At 33.6% G+C, this 16,491-nt stretch overlaps 1 protein-coding gene across 1 annotated transcript; it reads left to right on the top strand.

The window, feature by feature from the left end:
* The first annotated feature begins 1,341 nt into the window (after positions 1 to 1,341).
* Positions 1,342 to 15,698, top strand: LOC144446723 (BTB/POZ domain-containing protein 16-like). The gene is made up of 16 exons (XM_078136543.1): positions 1,342 to 1,462; positions 3,017 to 3,083; positions 3,881 to 4,037; positions 6,161 to 6,338; positions 8,401 to 8,510; positions 9,551 to 9,916; positions 10,621 to 10,735; positions 11,261 to 11,330; positions 11,701 to 11,763; positions 11,918 to 11,985; positions 12,675 to 12,794; positions 13,104 to 13,195; positions 13,630 to 13,712; positions 13,999 to 14,076; positions 14,892 to 14,996; positions 15,299 to 15,698. Exons 1-16 carry the CDS (start codon positions 1,353 to 1,355, stop codon positions 15,554 to 15,556), a joined length of 2,040 nt encoding a protein of 679 aa, XP_077992669.1. The 5' UTR covers positions 1,342 to 1,352; the 3' UTR covers positions 15,557 to 15,698.
* Positions 15,699 to 16,491: the final 793 nt, after the last annotated feature.

Consider the following 16,491-nt stretch of genomic DNA (forward strand, 5'->3'; position numbering starts at 1 on the left):
CATAGAGGGCGCTCGTCATAACATAAAATGAAGTGGGTGTTAATATGGACATAAAATATTTGTTCATGTCGGTGTTTGCCAATAGCTTTCAGATACTCCAAACCTTTGGTTTTCAAAGATTAATTTCCTACGGGGCTTACTTTATCTATTTCTTTACACAAAGTAAATTTGGGCGATCAAGTTGATGTATTCCACTGGTCTCAAAACCAATAATATAGGCTAGGCCTAGCCTACAACACATGTTGCATTTCTGTGCGTTTTATTGTCTCTTGTGAGACAGTGATGTGTGTAGTTATTACGAAACTCATTCGGAGGGATAACTACTGTGCATGCAGAAATGTACCCGTCATGAAAATGTATAACCCAGCATGTGTGCAAACTATATCATATATGGAAAAAAAGAGAACCGACAGATAGACAGATGGACATATGGACGGATGGACAGACAGACAGTACTGACAGATCTTTATATGAAAAATAATTTTATTTTTGAGAAAGAATAACCGTAAACTTAAAATAATAATAAATCATAGTTTTACCACTAAAAGTGTCAACAGGATGAATTTGGGTTAAAAAAGAGTAAACAGTCTGAAACTGCTACTAGAACTACTGTATGAAGATAAATAATTGTATTCATCTTTGGGGAAAGTAACGATAATATAAGTTGGATAAAAAAGCCGGGGATAAAATGTTTTATCCTGGGGTCATATATTTTTTCCCTCCCTCTTTCTTTCTTCGCCTGTACAAATGATATCTATTTTATTATATGTGAGTGACGAACCCGGCCCTACTAGACCACAGCTGCATATACACTTGAAATTAAGAGTTAGTTAGAGTCTCCCTAATATATCCATGGTTAGAGACAGCCCATGCTTAGCTACTGGTCTTACGCAAAGTTTATTCTGCGAATATTGAACAAGTCAAAAAGTAAACGTCGTTGTAAGGAGTTTATAAGTACTAGAGGTCATTGAGAAGGTTTTATCCACAAGAGTGACTATCGATTATCATGCCTTGTAGGCCTTTGTCCAGTGCTTTGTTATTGTACCGAGTAGTAGGCGTTCAAAAGCTAAGACTTCTCGCAGAGCGTATGAATAAAATAGTTTACCTTAGCAACTGGACCGAATCACACGTAATGTAGTATTCCACGGGAGTGATAAATTTGAAAAGAAATTGGCTAAATTCTATTTTTGGCGATATATTTATGAAATAGAATATTTTGATGATGAGTATCATTTTCATACGAAATAGTAAAACAATATTAGGTGATTTCCTTCAACGAACTAGTTTATTTCTAGGCGGAAGATTACTATGCAAATCGGTTCTACCTAGTGATGAGTTTCCAAAGTGTGAACATGGCGGCCGATGTTTCACCCACGAGTTTTTCTCCCGCGCCGAGGTTTGCAACCTCATATCTTCCATCCCTACCACCAAAAATGCATAAGCATGCAGCAGCGTATCCAAGGTGAGTAAATTTAATTTTCAGCGAATTTACATTCTGGGCAATATGTCTGTCACGTTGCTACTCATATTCATAACGTTCAACACAGAAGTTGCCGACAGACTCATATATTGCACAGACGATATCTATATTTGTCGTTTGCGTGTCGTTCACAAAACAAATTTGCCTACAATATAAAGCTACAGTAAATTGGTAACACCTAAACAATACTTTTCATTGGCTGCGTTTAAACCAAGGTATTACAGTTCCCTTGGTTGTTCAGGCCATGGTTGATGGAAGTTTTACCATAATTTAACAACTGACGTTGCTTGTCCAATCGTCCCAAAAATATTTTCGAAAAATTTCTACTAATTCTAGCAACACAAATGTTGCAACAACGACTTCAAAATAAGTAAAATTTTCTAAACTACTTTTGTAAAATAATTTAAAGCCTATGTTTAATAGTAATACCATTTAAAATGATCCCATATGGAAATATTGAATCAATCGCCAAATCGTTCACCGCGATCGTTCACAACTTAATTTTTTTTCTAATCTAGACTGGAATCTCTATAAGCACTAACTGCCCCATAAATATTTGTTTTGTTATCAACTGTGAATGTTTGTGTTGGCAATGATCTAGTGATAATGACAGTCGTTTGGGGAGTCCAAACTCGTTAGGAGAGTTCATTAAAACCAGACTTTGAACACTATGGATGTTTTATTGTTTACTGTATTTTACGTGAAGTAACCATTGACATGATGATTGAGTTGGGTAGGGGATATATTGTTTTCCACTGCACCCAATATAATGTGCAGCTCAGTTCAGTGAAAATACTTGAAAACATGTCACCACCAACCAATAAAGTGTCTCAAGAAATAAATTATGAGTAAAAACCCCCAGGTACAGATGTTATTTACTGTTGGCCTATACTACTTACAGTATACTCATCATAGAACAATGTTTCTTTTGAACCCAGTTTACTATAGTGCCCTAGTACACAGGCTACTTTAGTCTTATTGTTTTGTCGCATAAATGCAGACCGATTCTTTATATTATAGCCTCTTTTGGTCGAGTAGTGTTTACACTATTGACAACATGCAATTGTGCCGGACATATCCTCCAGTTTACAGTAGTACTACCCCAAAGCATTTTATTCGATAACTTTGGATAATTTCTAAGGGAAGCTTTGCCGTTAATAACTTCATAAAAAACATTTGAAACAAGTACAAAGTACTCAAAAGCAAACTTACTCAAGGCAAGACATGATATGATATCATATTTACTGATTTCAGTCAACTTACTCCTAGCACTGATATTATGAGTATAAAAAGTCACCATGTTAGTGCCTGTGGTGAAAAAAGTCCAGAGCACAGATATAAAAACACAATAGTGCCATAAGTGGTAGTAAAATGGGAATCTGTGAATGGCAAAGTGAGATTTATGTATCCATATAGTCAGCCTTGAATTGTTATACTGCCAGTAAAGCAATTCTGTAAGCAACTACTCACTGCCATTTACATTGGCTTTTGTGAATTGAATGTATACAATGTAATTTTATTGTGTTCCTTCTATAGGGCAATACAAACAGCACCTATGACTGCTCTGGCTGGTGTTGTGGTAGATGGAAGGCAACCTCCAAGAGTAAGTTTTGAAAATTTATACACCAATACTAAATACTCTAAATGTCTGAAGTTGTAAAATTAGGAAAATGAAGCGATAAAAGATTATAGTAATAACGAACAAAATATATCTTCAAAAAATCAAAAGTATGCAGAGGGAGATAGAAATTTAGGGTATAACCACAGCTATATTTTTGGATCAACAAGTTTCTTTCATCAATATTTTTGGATAAACAAACTTCTTGTTACCTTGTGTATCAACTCAGAGTGTCTGCTCACTGCAACCAAGGACGAAAAAATGTTGCAGCCTTAGCACACCTGCGTAAATACAAATTAAGAGTTATTCTCAGGGGAGGGGGTTGAAGACACCTTTCTATTATAGAGAGGTGATTGTATACCAAATATTCCAAGTGTCTATTGTTATAGGAATGCTTAGACTCTGAATGTGTATTTATTTTACTTGTCAGTCTACTGCAAACAAACCCCAGCCTCATCAAACAACCCTTGAACTAACTACAATGTTATGTTGTTTGGCTGTCAATAAATCACTGATCTTAAGAGGTCAAACAGTCAACACAGAAATGACAACACAGGCATACATATAGATCAAGTATGACTTTATCAGCCATTTCAGATCAAAAGACTTATCAACCAAAACATGTATTGATTTATTTACCGAACAAATTCCTACTTGAATGATAAAAAAAAAGATGTGTATAAAACGAAACATTGGTTAAATATTGTCTCCAATAGAATGTCAGATTGGAACAGATGTTTGTGATTCATTGTTAATACTGTTGACACCATTTTATTTTACAGTTTCCAGTTTCACCAAGATGCCGTGTTCGTATCCAGGTGGGGGATACAAACAGATGGCGTCTTCCGGAGTCTCTGGGTGGGGATCTACTTGGTTCATCACAGGCGTTGAAATCTCTACAAGCACCATTCAATTCTACTCTAACAAGGATTATAACAGGTATATATACAATTACTTATCTTGTTGTCATGACAATGTAAAACAGACCAGATAGATCAGTGAATGTACATTGTAAACACTCTTCCTCATGTCATAAACATTGCATGAACTCTTGTAGATTTAGTATTCATATATTTCCACAGGTAATGAAGGTAGAACATAGTCTAGATCTATCCTTGGTATCGAATCATCCCTTCTTGAGATCCAATGTCACAGATAGTACTAGATCTAGGTAGAACATTGCCTGTACTTTCTATGGTGATATTATAAAGTGTAAATATATTAATGATAAAAAAGGTACTATATTAATTATTTTCTATTATTATATGCATGGTATAAGTGATCACATGTTGACTGACCATACTACATACCTTACAAAATAATCAGTCAGACAAATTTACAACAAAATTTGAACAGTGAATAATGGGGGAATTACTTTCCTTTGTTTTGAGAAATTACAAAGTTATATAGCTGGTACCCACTACTCTATAAGGATGTTAGGAAATCCTGATAATTTCACCTCCCAAAATATGTCTTATTCTCACATCTAGAACTTAGAAGTGAATTAATAATATGTAAGAATCTCAACAAGGATTCTTTGACTGTCTACAGTGTGGTTAACATTTTAGTATAACTGTTAATATTATTCTGTACATTATGTCTATTGTAACTAACCTATACTGTAATTTACTAATCACGGTTTTTTACTGTATCTGTCACCTTGTTTGCATTCATGGCATGATATACACATGTTCATGTTCCATCAGAGAAATCACCATCATCATCATCACTGACACAAGTGTCAACATCCATGATAAAGTTTAACAAGGTATATGTATTTGTCTTGTCATTCTTGGCTGTCTGTCTGTCTGACTGTCTGTCTGTCTGTCTGTCTGTCTGCCTGCCTGCCTGCCTGCCTGCCTGCCTACCTGCCTACCTGCTTGCCTGCCTGCCTGCCTGTCCATCTGTCTGCCACCAAGTCATATGCCTGTAGTTAAACTGCATTTATTTCATTTTGATGTAGTTTAAGAATCCCTGATTGCACCTGCAGTTGGGGTAGGGAGTAGGGGCAGTTTGTTGCATGCCATTTCATTAATTTTTATTTATTTATTTATTTATTTAGATATTTATTTATTTATTTATTATGTTTTTACCTTTCTATTTATTTATATTTCCTTATTTCCCTAACAAATGCTCAGTAACTTTTTATATGGCAGGCCCAATCATAGTAAAAGAGAATATTAAAGTGTCAATCTATTGGTACAGGCTTGTACCAAGTTATATCTTTTGGCAAAATCACTAGGTAACTGCCAGGGGCGTGGACGGTAGGGTGGCATGACATGCTGTGTAGATGTGTAATTAATTTCTTACAGACTAGCAAGCCATTTGCTCAAAAAACAACTTAACACAAAACAATTAAGCATACATGTATACAACTGTAAAATGCTTTGTTGGTGGTATTCTATGCTAGTATGTGCAGTGTAGAACATGACTATATTTTACAGTTCCGGCAATAAATTCTTTCTTTTATCAAAAACATTTAAGATGTGTAATTAATTTCTATGCAAGAGTCAGTAAAGGTGAAAGGTCATTTTATCTTTCTCATTTCATGTATCTACACTATTAAGCCCACAACTTAGTGTTTAGGAGTCACTTGCTAGCCAGTTCTATGAGCGAATGTTAGGTTGACTTCTAGAGACCATGTTGTTGGCTACATGTACATCAACATATTATCCACACAAGATCATAAAAATCTAACTTATTACCATCAAAAGGTGCCACAATATTTAATATATTTAAAGAGTAACTTAACTAGATTATAGGCATAAACTACTGTAGATGAGATCAACCATGGTTTCCCTCATTCACACTTCTCCAAGCTTTGAATGAGAAAACCCATAGTGGCTATCATCACATTAGATTCTACATATGCTACTCTAATTTACGGTATTCTAGTGTTACAGTAATCAAGTGTTGTTCGGCTTACTGTACTTGTTCTATGTCTTTCTCGCTTGTGCCGCCACACCCATCGAAAAAAACCCAACAATGTCATTGTATATTTAAGACAAAATAAGATTTAAAAAAAAGTTAGCTGAATGACCAATTGATTGTTTTATTTTCAGCGGAATACCCAGTCACCACTGTCAATCATGATGCAACGAAGTCATATGAGTTCCAGTCCACAGAGGGTCATACCAGACCAGTCAGTGATCAAGAGTGGATACGAGAGTCACAACCCAAAACACCCCCACCATCACAACATTCTGCCTCAACTCCTGGACGATCCAGGAGGCTTCCAAGGTACAGTGCCAATAATATCATTTTAGAATGAAGCTAACATTAGTCATAACTTGTAAGTTGATTAAAGCTGTCATTTTACCACATTACGAGATTCATCTGTTACCATAGTACCAAGATAAAGCTGCCCATAATAATAATGATAATGAACTCATGAACTTGTTTGGTTACAATAAGACCTACCAATGTATTTTGTAGAGATTCCCATATCTTATACAATGTACAGTACTGTAAATTTGATGGTGGTAAGGAACGTGTCAAAGGAACCTGAAATCGTCAGGACCTCCTTTTTGATTTTACCCACCATTAACATAAACATGGTGATTTGTTTGATCCTGTTGCTATGGACAGTCTGGTAAACACCCTCACATAGCGACATGTTGAAACCTATGAGCAAATAACTACAGAAAGTCTCTTGACACAAAAACACTTCATGTAGATAAACATTTATTCGCTTAACACTATTCTAACACATACTATGCAAGTATATCCTAATGTTTTACCAATATATATCAGCTGTTGCATGGTTTACCTGTTCAATATTTTTACTTCTTTGGATGATAAGCTTTCTTCAGCTTTGCTGTCATGAATACTTCAAACTTGCAACTGTCTTATCTGATATGTGATTGAAAAATAAATAAAAGTAGCATAATTAAGTCCAAAGTACATATACAAGGGGAAGAGAAAAATAGAAAATAAAAGTACTTTTGTTATATGAATAAAATGTATTGAAGTGTCTCTTCCATTATCTTTTTTCACTTGACTATCTTGAGTAGGAAACTGAGGTACAGTGTTTACGTGTGTTGCGATTTTCTTCAAAATAATTCTCTAACATAATGGAGTCTAACATGTATCTTTGTGTTTTGGACTGATTAAAATTATGTTCAAATACTAACAAAAATCTAACTTTCTTCTTTTTAATCCTGATATTGTGTAAGTCTTGTAAACACTTGTACCATCGTTTGTGATGAAATGAGATTTGTGACGTGATTGATTTTTTTACACCTCAATACTAGTACAATGTGTCCTCCAGCAACAAAAAGTGGATATAAATTGTTTTTTAAATTGTAGAATGTCATTTAAGTTAGCTACAGTGACATAATCAGTGTGGTAAATTTTTTAATCTGATCTTGGCGAGGATCAAATTCTTTTTACTGTAATTTCTCTGTGTTCTGTTTTATACTGACATTAGGTGTCTGACCTGTCTGAACAACAAACGCTATTGAAATATGGCAATCTTTTACAAATAGCTGAGACAGATTTCAATCAGCAAGTGTCTGATTAAAATTTAATGTGTCTAGATTTTTGAGTTTGAGTTTGAGATTAATGGGTTGATTACTAGCTTAGCTTGATATGTCCTTTATCTGTCTAATAACGATCCAAATTTTATTTGTTATAAAAGAAAGTGAATGTTGTTCATATAAAGACACATTAGTTCAGCCAATGGCAATGGATGAGTCCATACAGTTCATAATAGACTGATGTCTAAGAAGTTAGAGATATATACAATCTTGTAATTATTTAGGGACATCACATTAAGTTTGTCATAATGAATTGATACCATGTTCAAAATGTATTTGGGAGACACTGATTGTTTTTAAAAGCAAACCAAAAGTTTAGTTCAGGGGAGTTTAAGTTAAATGAAGAGAGTCAGTGCATATATGTTCACAGTTGATACCATTTATTATTATTTATTATTTATTTATTTATTTATTTATTTGTGCACCAAATAAAAAGAAAACAAGGAATGTTTCAGAAATGTAATGATATCAAATTGTGTTCAGATTGCTGAGAGGACACATTGGAAAATCTGACATGAAATTATATTTTATAATCACACAAATTAAATCCATCATTTTAAGAGTTTTCCCTACAGTTTGAAGTTTCTTTTACTTTGGTGATTGCTTTTCACAACTAACCAGTTGTTGTTTTTTCTGTGCTGTGGCTTGAGTTGGCTGCCCATCTTGCATTTCATGCTATTTTGCAATTTTAAAAAGAAACCAGAGAATGTCATGCTTGATTTGCCTGACTAAATAAAAACCTGTACTTTTTCCTCCCTCTGTAGTCCACTGCCATTGAATACCTACATGCCTCCCGCAGCAAGAACTCCAACACCCATTGATATCTTTCACTACCATTCTAAAGACGTCAACAATAGAAGTCCTTTAGGTCCAGGTAAAGCAATACATCAATTCTTACACATGGCTAGATCACAATGCCATTCTAAAATCAACTGATGGCACTATTATGTGCTGGTAAAATTGGTCTGGATCAAATGTATTCTTCACTGGACAATGTGTTTTGTGTTGGATGGTTAGTTAGGTACAACTTCATTATGAAGTACGTGTCCTGCTTATTGATGTCTAAATTGTATTAAAGTGACACTCTACACTTTAATAAATGGACATATGCAGAGTTTACAATAATTGTATAAACTCAGCTTGTGTTACTTATATATACTTTATTTGTGACTATGTGTACATGTATTTATATCATAAAAATCTTTGTGGCAATGGTACAACAATATACTCCATGTACTTTCAGTAAAAATCAACAAGTATGTCCTGTTTATGAGAATGTTGTTTTTATTGTGTGAAAATATGTACAGATAGATTTCACCTGCACATTCTTGTGTGTAAATGATTGTTATTGATATTAAAGATAACCACTAAAGATAACCACAAGTATAGGTTTAAAAGTAAACAAATGTATAAATTTTGAAACTGGAATTTTTTAGTTTGCATCTGAATACCACAAGGTTGTTATTACATAATACTGTTGGAAAATTTCATAGAAAGTTGGCATTGTATTATATCTGTGTTGTAATGCCAATGAACCCCCCCCCCCCAAAAAAAAAGGGGGGGGGGGGAAACAAGTTAACACAAGAAAGAATTTTATTAAGCTTAAAGACAACTAGAGGGATCAAAACAGGTACACAGTGAGAGATCAGGCAATGCTGATAATCTAGGTAGTACTTTGCCAAACTTTTTAAGTCCCACTAGGAGCTATGTTTGCTAAAACTTACACATTTTTGTTTGAATTACAATTACACTTCATACCAAGTCAAAGATACAAAGCAACAGAATTTTTCTCATTCTCAAAAGCTGTTGAGGAAAATAAAATCACTCAACTTTAAAAATTATGAAAATGAATGAATATATGGAAAAAAAATATAATACAAATTTATTTTATCTTATTTTTATTTTTTGATAAAGATGTGCTATTGAATTGTTTGGGTACAAACTGGGAATTACACAAACCATATCTACAGAAATCAGCCACCATGACAGCACTACTGCAGAAAGCTGAAAACGGTCCAAAAGAAGAACGGTATTATAGGGACCCACTAGCTGCAACCCTAGACCACTATATCAGCAAAAGTGGATTCTATAGTGCCGAATACAAAGAGATCAGTCAAAGACTTAACACAGTAGATTCTGCAGAACTGAAAACTAAAGATGACATGGCGGTTTCAAGTTCTAAGAAAGGTTTGAATGATCCTGTACATATTATGGAAGCTAGGACTAAGAATATGCTACGTTTGAAGTTGAAAATAAAGGACCCTCTGGTCACAAAACATGGTAAGTTGGGAATATATTGTATGGACATGCAATAGAAATAGTCATAGATTGGAATGTATGAATGTGAATAAGTACATGGTTAATGATTTATTGAGATTATCATGTATGGAGTTATGTTGTAGCTGTTCTCAATGCAGAGCATTGATTTTTTACCTCATATAATTCAGCTGCATCATTCAATGCTCTGAATTCAGAACTACATGCATTAGATAATTCCAGAGCAAGGAAACAATGTGTTAGTTTTATGTTTGTAGTTCTGTTTTCATCAGTTGTTCCTATGGCAATTCTCCGGGAATTGTTTTGTATACTGAATTTATAATAAATACAATTTTACACTAAAGTTCTGTCTATAAATAATATCACAGTGAACCAGTCTCTTTGAGATGTGAGAGTTAGAAATGTATTGTTATGAATAAATAAAATATAAATAAATAGCTATACTTTTGCCCTTCTCATATAGTATACAACGGTATGACCTTGAATACTCTCCGTTAATAAAATGTAAATATGTGGAAATTTAAATATTTAGAGACTAGTAGAGTAGTACATTTTTCTATGTTATTTGAATAGCAATATAACCTCAGAACCTGCATTAGAGGTATTGATGTGTAGCTTACAGGATATACAAATAGACATTTCTAGTATTGATTATTGCATGCAGGTAGTGTAAATATTTTAATACTGTCAACTGTGATTTGTTACAGCCTTTGCCATTGCTTTGGGAAATCTTTACCATGACGAAATTAATGTAGATGATGTAGACGTCGTTGGAGTTCTTGCTGCGGCCAGTGTCCTCAAATTTAGAGACTTAGAAAAAAAGTAAGTTGCTTTTATCCTGCATTTGGTTCTATAGTATGTATCAGTTTATAAACCTAAAAAATCTATGTATTCTGTGATTCTGCAAATTAAGGCTTAGAAGGTACCACATCATTTTGTTACTATGGATTTGTATTTCTAATTATATTAAAACTCACCTAATTAGTGGCAGTAAAATGGAAAATATTTGTTTTTGGGGTTAGTTTTCAATCATTGTTTACGTTGAATTTAAAGTACTTTACTTGTGTGTTTGTCGTCTGAAATCTTTGTCTAACTTACAAAATCTCCCCTGGCCAAATCATTTGAACCATTAAATTTGAGTAGTGTAAAATATATAATTTTATTGTTTGAATGGACAGGAAAAGAAGATCTTGTGTAGATTGTGATAGTATTGGTATTTATAGTTATTTATGCATTTGATTGGTCATCTGTCATTAATTGGTCATCTGTCATTGATTGGTCATCTGTCATTGATTGGTCATTTGTCATTGGCTGATGTGTCATTGATTGTTCATTTGTCATTTCCAGGTGTACAGAAGTAATGATGCAGACTATAAAATCCAAATCAGTGTGTGCTTATCACAATGCAGCATTAAAGGTAAGACTGTTGAAATTTATTAGTTTTGTCAATTCTATAGAGTTTAGACTCATTTATAAAACAACTACAATTAACGAGCAACACGCAAGTCTCCAAGATTGTTGCATAAGGTTTGGGAGCAAAATTCCTTCTTAGATTTAAACCTTAAATAACAGTTCAAAAGTGATACTAGTATATGTAGAGTGCAGGGTAAACAGTATTGTAAGGCTTTTGTAGTAAAGTTACTAAAGTCACTAACAACAGATTAGAATTTCAACTTTGTGTTTGTTAGACATATTAATGTAGCTGGCCATTGTCCGTCGGTGAAATTTATTGAACAGCGTCCTCTGTGATGTGATATGTACTAATCAGTGACCTTTCTTCTTTTCAGTATGGTATTGGTTTAGTAACAAATGCTTGTGAGAAATGGCTTGAGCTTAATCTTATACCAAATGTAAGTAAAATTTCCTGTAAATAAACAAATACTATAACCCTATTGGCATGTTATTGCAGAGGGATGAAATATTTGAAATTCATTCATATATAATTTCATTTATGCAATGCAAGTTTACACTTCAAGTTATCAATTGCATTTTCTTTTTTTTCAGCTCTCAGTCCAAATTCAGCTGAGGGAATTGCCTTTAGAATTACTACAGAAAGTTATCAAGTCTAATAGGTAAGGTCATTTCAACACAGACTATGTTTAATGCAGCCCGCTTCAAGTTAATGTTCATTGGCGTTGTTTGATACAACCATCCAGAAATCAATAACAAACAATTTCTTGCTATATTTTGTCTGTTATAAAATAAACTATTTAAATGTACTGAAATTAGATGCAAATGTGTGGACATCAATGATCTGATGTCCACATTTGATGTCTACATGATGGTACGTTAGTTGATTTCATTTAGAGAAAATGTTGCAAGAAACTGTTTTCATTCAATCTTGCTCTTAAAGTGTAGCTATAGCATATGCAGTTTCTTATTGCTTTCTGCATGGGTGTATGAAAAAAAGCCAGTGAAAGGTGACTTGTAATGAGCTGTACCATGCTTTTTGAAAATTGTAAACAAATCAGACGTTACTGTAGATTGATATCCCTAACATGTGGATGTTTGTCAATCAATTTCAAGAAATGACAACACACAAATTGAAATATACACTTATCATTAAATGCACCCTCTAAAAGACAAAGCAAAGCCAATATATTCATTGGATAAAAGTACCTACTTGTGGAAATTTTTCAAACAGAACTGCAAGTTTTATTTGTTACATTTCATGGCTCTCCCAACACTTTCTACAGACTTTTCACCTTCAATGAAAATTATGAAATTGAAATATTAACTTTGTCTTTGTTCCTTTCTACAGACTTTTCACCTTCAATGAGAATTCTTTATACAAAGTGTTGTGTTATTGGATCTTCCTGCAAAACCATCCACACATTCAATTGATGCCATCTATGAGTACAGTGCTAACTTACTTCAACAGGTAGGTCAAAAAAGGATTTTTATTATGTATTTGTTTGGTTTTCCTGATCTCTGAGTCAAAGATGAATAAAAGTTTTTTATGTAAGTTGCATTACATTTTTTTTATAGACACGACAAAAAAACCCTATGCTACATTAATTATACAAGATCAAACATGACTAGCATTGTCTTAATCAGGACTAGTGGATCTCATTTGTCACTAGCCCTGGTCTAGTAGGTTTTGACAAAAACATTTTAACCCCTGCGTGTCCGAAAATAAGAAATTAGAATGAAAGCTGTTGTAACATAATTTAATTTATTCATTTTATAGTTTGCCAAGAAGCAGCTCATATATTGAAAGAGAAGAAGGACAGATGTATGCTGGATTGTTTATGTCAATGAGACTCCATGGTGTCTTAGATAGTAAGTTATCTTGTCTTGTCTTGTCTTGTCTTGTCTGTCTTCTTTTGTTCTCTTTATTTGTAATCTTCTTGACTCCATAATGATGTGTTGATAGCACAAAACATCTGGTTTAACTTATATTTCTGGGAATGTTTTTACAACTTATTACTTCCAATATCAAATAATGACTCCTCAGTCCTGTTGAAGTTGTCTAATTTGAGCAATTTTTGTAATATGAATATGTTAAACATAAAGTATTGCTACTCATAGAGTCGGGATATTATTGAGAGTAGTCCCACAGTTTTGTAAGCATCTTGTAGGTAACACCAGGCCTGGAAGCCGGATATATGTACTACAATTAATAGGTCGATATCACAATGTATGGTTAGAAATACTGTACTTTTAATTTGGACAATAGTTTAATTTTAAATATGTCTATTTTTGCTTCTTTGCAGCTAAGCAGCTGGAAGATATGTTGAAAATGAATGTCGTGCCACAAGCCTGGGTGTTGAAAACACTCAATTTGCATTACCAGGCAGTAAGTCTTTTTTATTTGTTTTTAAAGGGTTTAGGACTATGTTATTGATTATGTAATATATAAATTTGCAACTGTTTTATTCAATAGTGCTTTTAGTGTATTTTTGTGTAACCATGGTGTTTGTTGTTGTTGTTGTTGTTGTTGTTGTTGTTGTTGTTGTTGTTGTAGTATTTCCAATGTACTGTGAATTTTTTTACTTATCTGTAAGTGGCTACCTTATGACATTGATAGGAAAATAAATAAAATAAAATTAATAACTGTATTCAACTGTACTAATTGATTGCAGCTACAAGGAGGTGGTGATCTACCATCCATGATGAGTTTTGACCAAGATGCTATCAGAACTGGATTCATTATTGATCAGGTAAACATTTCATATTTTTATTTGAAAAGTTAAAAAAGTTCCACTCTTCATAGACTAAAAATTTGTTCTCGTTGGTAGTCAGTGCTGCTAATTATTCACTGAACATGACAAGTCATTTGTAGTCTAGATGCTATCCATGGCTTCAAATCTCTTCTCATGTCTAGCTCAATGATGTCCAAAGATAAAATTTCAAATTCAAATGAAGTCACCCACATAGTCAAATCAATGACAGAATTCTGCCCAATGATAAGTTGGTCTTTATTGTTGGTAGTTATGTAATATCCAGATATGGCAAATTTGTCATATCAGGGCGCTACTTATACACTGTGTACATCATTAAAACAGGTGGGGTTTACTCATTTGCATGATCACTTTGGTTCATGATTTCTCATTGAGCAAGACAGGGTGAAGAGAGATTTTGAGATTCGAAGCCACAGATAGCCTCTAGACTAAGTCATTTGTAACAAGTGATTTAAAGATACACAATAATGAATCCTTTCAGTGTTCACTCTTTCATAAATTGGTATTATCATTCTCTGTAACATTGTGTCACAAGTACTGATAATATATTTTGACCATGACCAGAATAGATTTGACTATATCTCTACCCAGTTTTATGTTTTAGATTACACTACTGAATGATGGTGTGTAGGCAAACATCTAAGTTCCTAAGTCATGTAGTACTTGTGACCCAGCGGTCATACAAATATGTTTCATGTAACACAATGCATGTATAATTGAATTCATGAATTTGAGCTTCAGAAATGTAAATTTGCCAAAACCTTACAAAATTCTTTTTACAATTTTTGTCACAGGAACCTCAGTATCATGCTGATATCTTTTCATTGCATGGATTTCACTTTGAGTTGAAGGCTTCAAGAGTTGGCAATGGACAGAGCACCTACCAGTTTTATATGCAGGTAGGAAAACATACATATGTTAAACTTACAGGAACATGATTATGAAAACCAAGTATGGTTGTCTGGTGCCATCTAATGGCCATCTGAGAAATTCACCATTTTCATATTGTGACACATAGTACATCAGTCTAGCGCCCCCAAGTGGTTGATTGAGAAATTCATGGTGATACAAAAATCCAGGTACAAAATTATTCTGAGTGACTTTATCACCACTGTTGTGTCGTCTACAGTCAATATTGAATATTAATTTATGTTTACAGTCTTCATTATTGTGATGTTTCTTTGGTTTTTCTTTATTACAGAGACTGAAACCAAATGACCCAACGTTGTCATTCAGGGCATGTGAACGTCAAACTTTCTCCTTGCGACAAGACCGTGAAGTGCGATACAGCATCCGAGTTCAATGTATCATCAAAGGCCAAGTTTATAGTTTCTCCACAGGTGTACTCGGTAAAAGATTTGGTCTTGGAAGCAAGACAAGTAGAAGTGAAATTCTGACACTGGAAGGACTTAAACTTCCCATATTTGTGACATATTCACTGTTTTTCCCACCATCCTAAAAAGACAAAAGACATGTTCACATTGCATATTTTCAAAAAGTGCATTGTACCAACTTAACATTTACTTTCAAGGATTGAGATATTGTAATTGTTCATCGACCTAAGGATGCCTTATGTCTTAATGTGTAAATTTTGAATGAACTAAGGATACATGAAGTAATACCTAGTATAAAAGTTTAAAGGCCTAAGCATGCCTTTATGGTAAACATTTTTGGAATTTTTACTGAACTTAAGGTGCCTTAATGATGTATATAGCAGTTTGTATTGTTGTTTGAAGGTGTGCTATTATTAAAAATATGAGTGCCTTTGTTTTTGGAGAAAAAAAATATATTTATTGCGGAATGTGTCGGATTAATTTGTATATTATGGATATAAATACTTTGCCATCTTCCAGATGTAAATATATAAAGCACTGTGTGAACATTTACTAATTTCCTACAATCTGCAATTTATTCATTATTGAAACTCAGTAGCTGTAACTACAACTATTTTTGTTCTGATTTTGTAATAACTGGGTATTTATGTTGTTAGACTTACTGAAGCTATCTTCATAAACCACAGCCTCTTTTACAGCACCGTCCTTAATATCTCAGTATTGCAGAAGATATATCAACTGTGGTTTGTGAGAATGACTGAAGCATGTATGATCAAACCTTATTAGTATCCAACAAAGTTGTTGACAGACTAGTAAATGATCTGTACCTCGTTCATGACTTGATGTTTACAAATGGACATCAAGCAAGGCTACTGAGTGCCATAGCAAGCAGGACAGATGATTCCACTAATCATTCCATTAAAATGTTTCAGCTGAAGGTTTGGTGAATTTTTGACAGTATTATAAAAATAGCAAAAAACGTTACAGCTACTGGGGGACTTTTAAGCTCTTATTTAAGTGATTAAATCAAACCAAATTTACTTCAGATTTTATTGGAGTT

The sequence above is a fragment of the Glandiceps talaboti genome, chromosome 15, assembly GCF_964340395.1.
Source record: "Glandiceps talaboti chromosome 15, keGlaTala1.1, whole genome shotgun sequence".
NCBI lineage: Eukaryota > Metazoa > Hemichordata > Enteropneusta > Spengelidae > Glandiceps > Glandiceps talaboti.

What these genes read in the sequence shown, in the direction of transcription:
- LOC144446723 (XM_078136543.1), top strand. Translation starts at nt 1,353, where the DNA reads ATGGCGGCCGATGTTTCACCCACGAGTTTTTCTCCCGCGCCGAGGTTT. An exon ending in TCAATTTGCATTACCAGGCA is followed by an intron (nt 13,713 to 13,998) that starts GTAAGTCTTTTT and finishes AATTGATTGCAG; the next exon opens with CTACAAGGAGGTGGTGATCT. An exon ending in CTGGATTCATTATTGATCAG is followed by an intron (nt 14,077 to 14,891) that starts GTAAACATTTCA and finishes TTTTTGTCACAG; the next exon opens with GAACCTCAGTATCATGCTGA.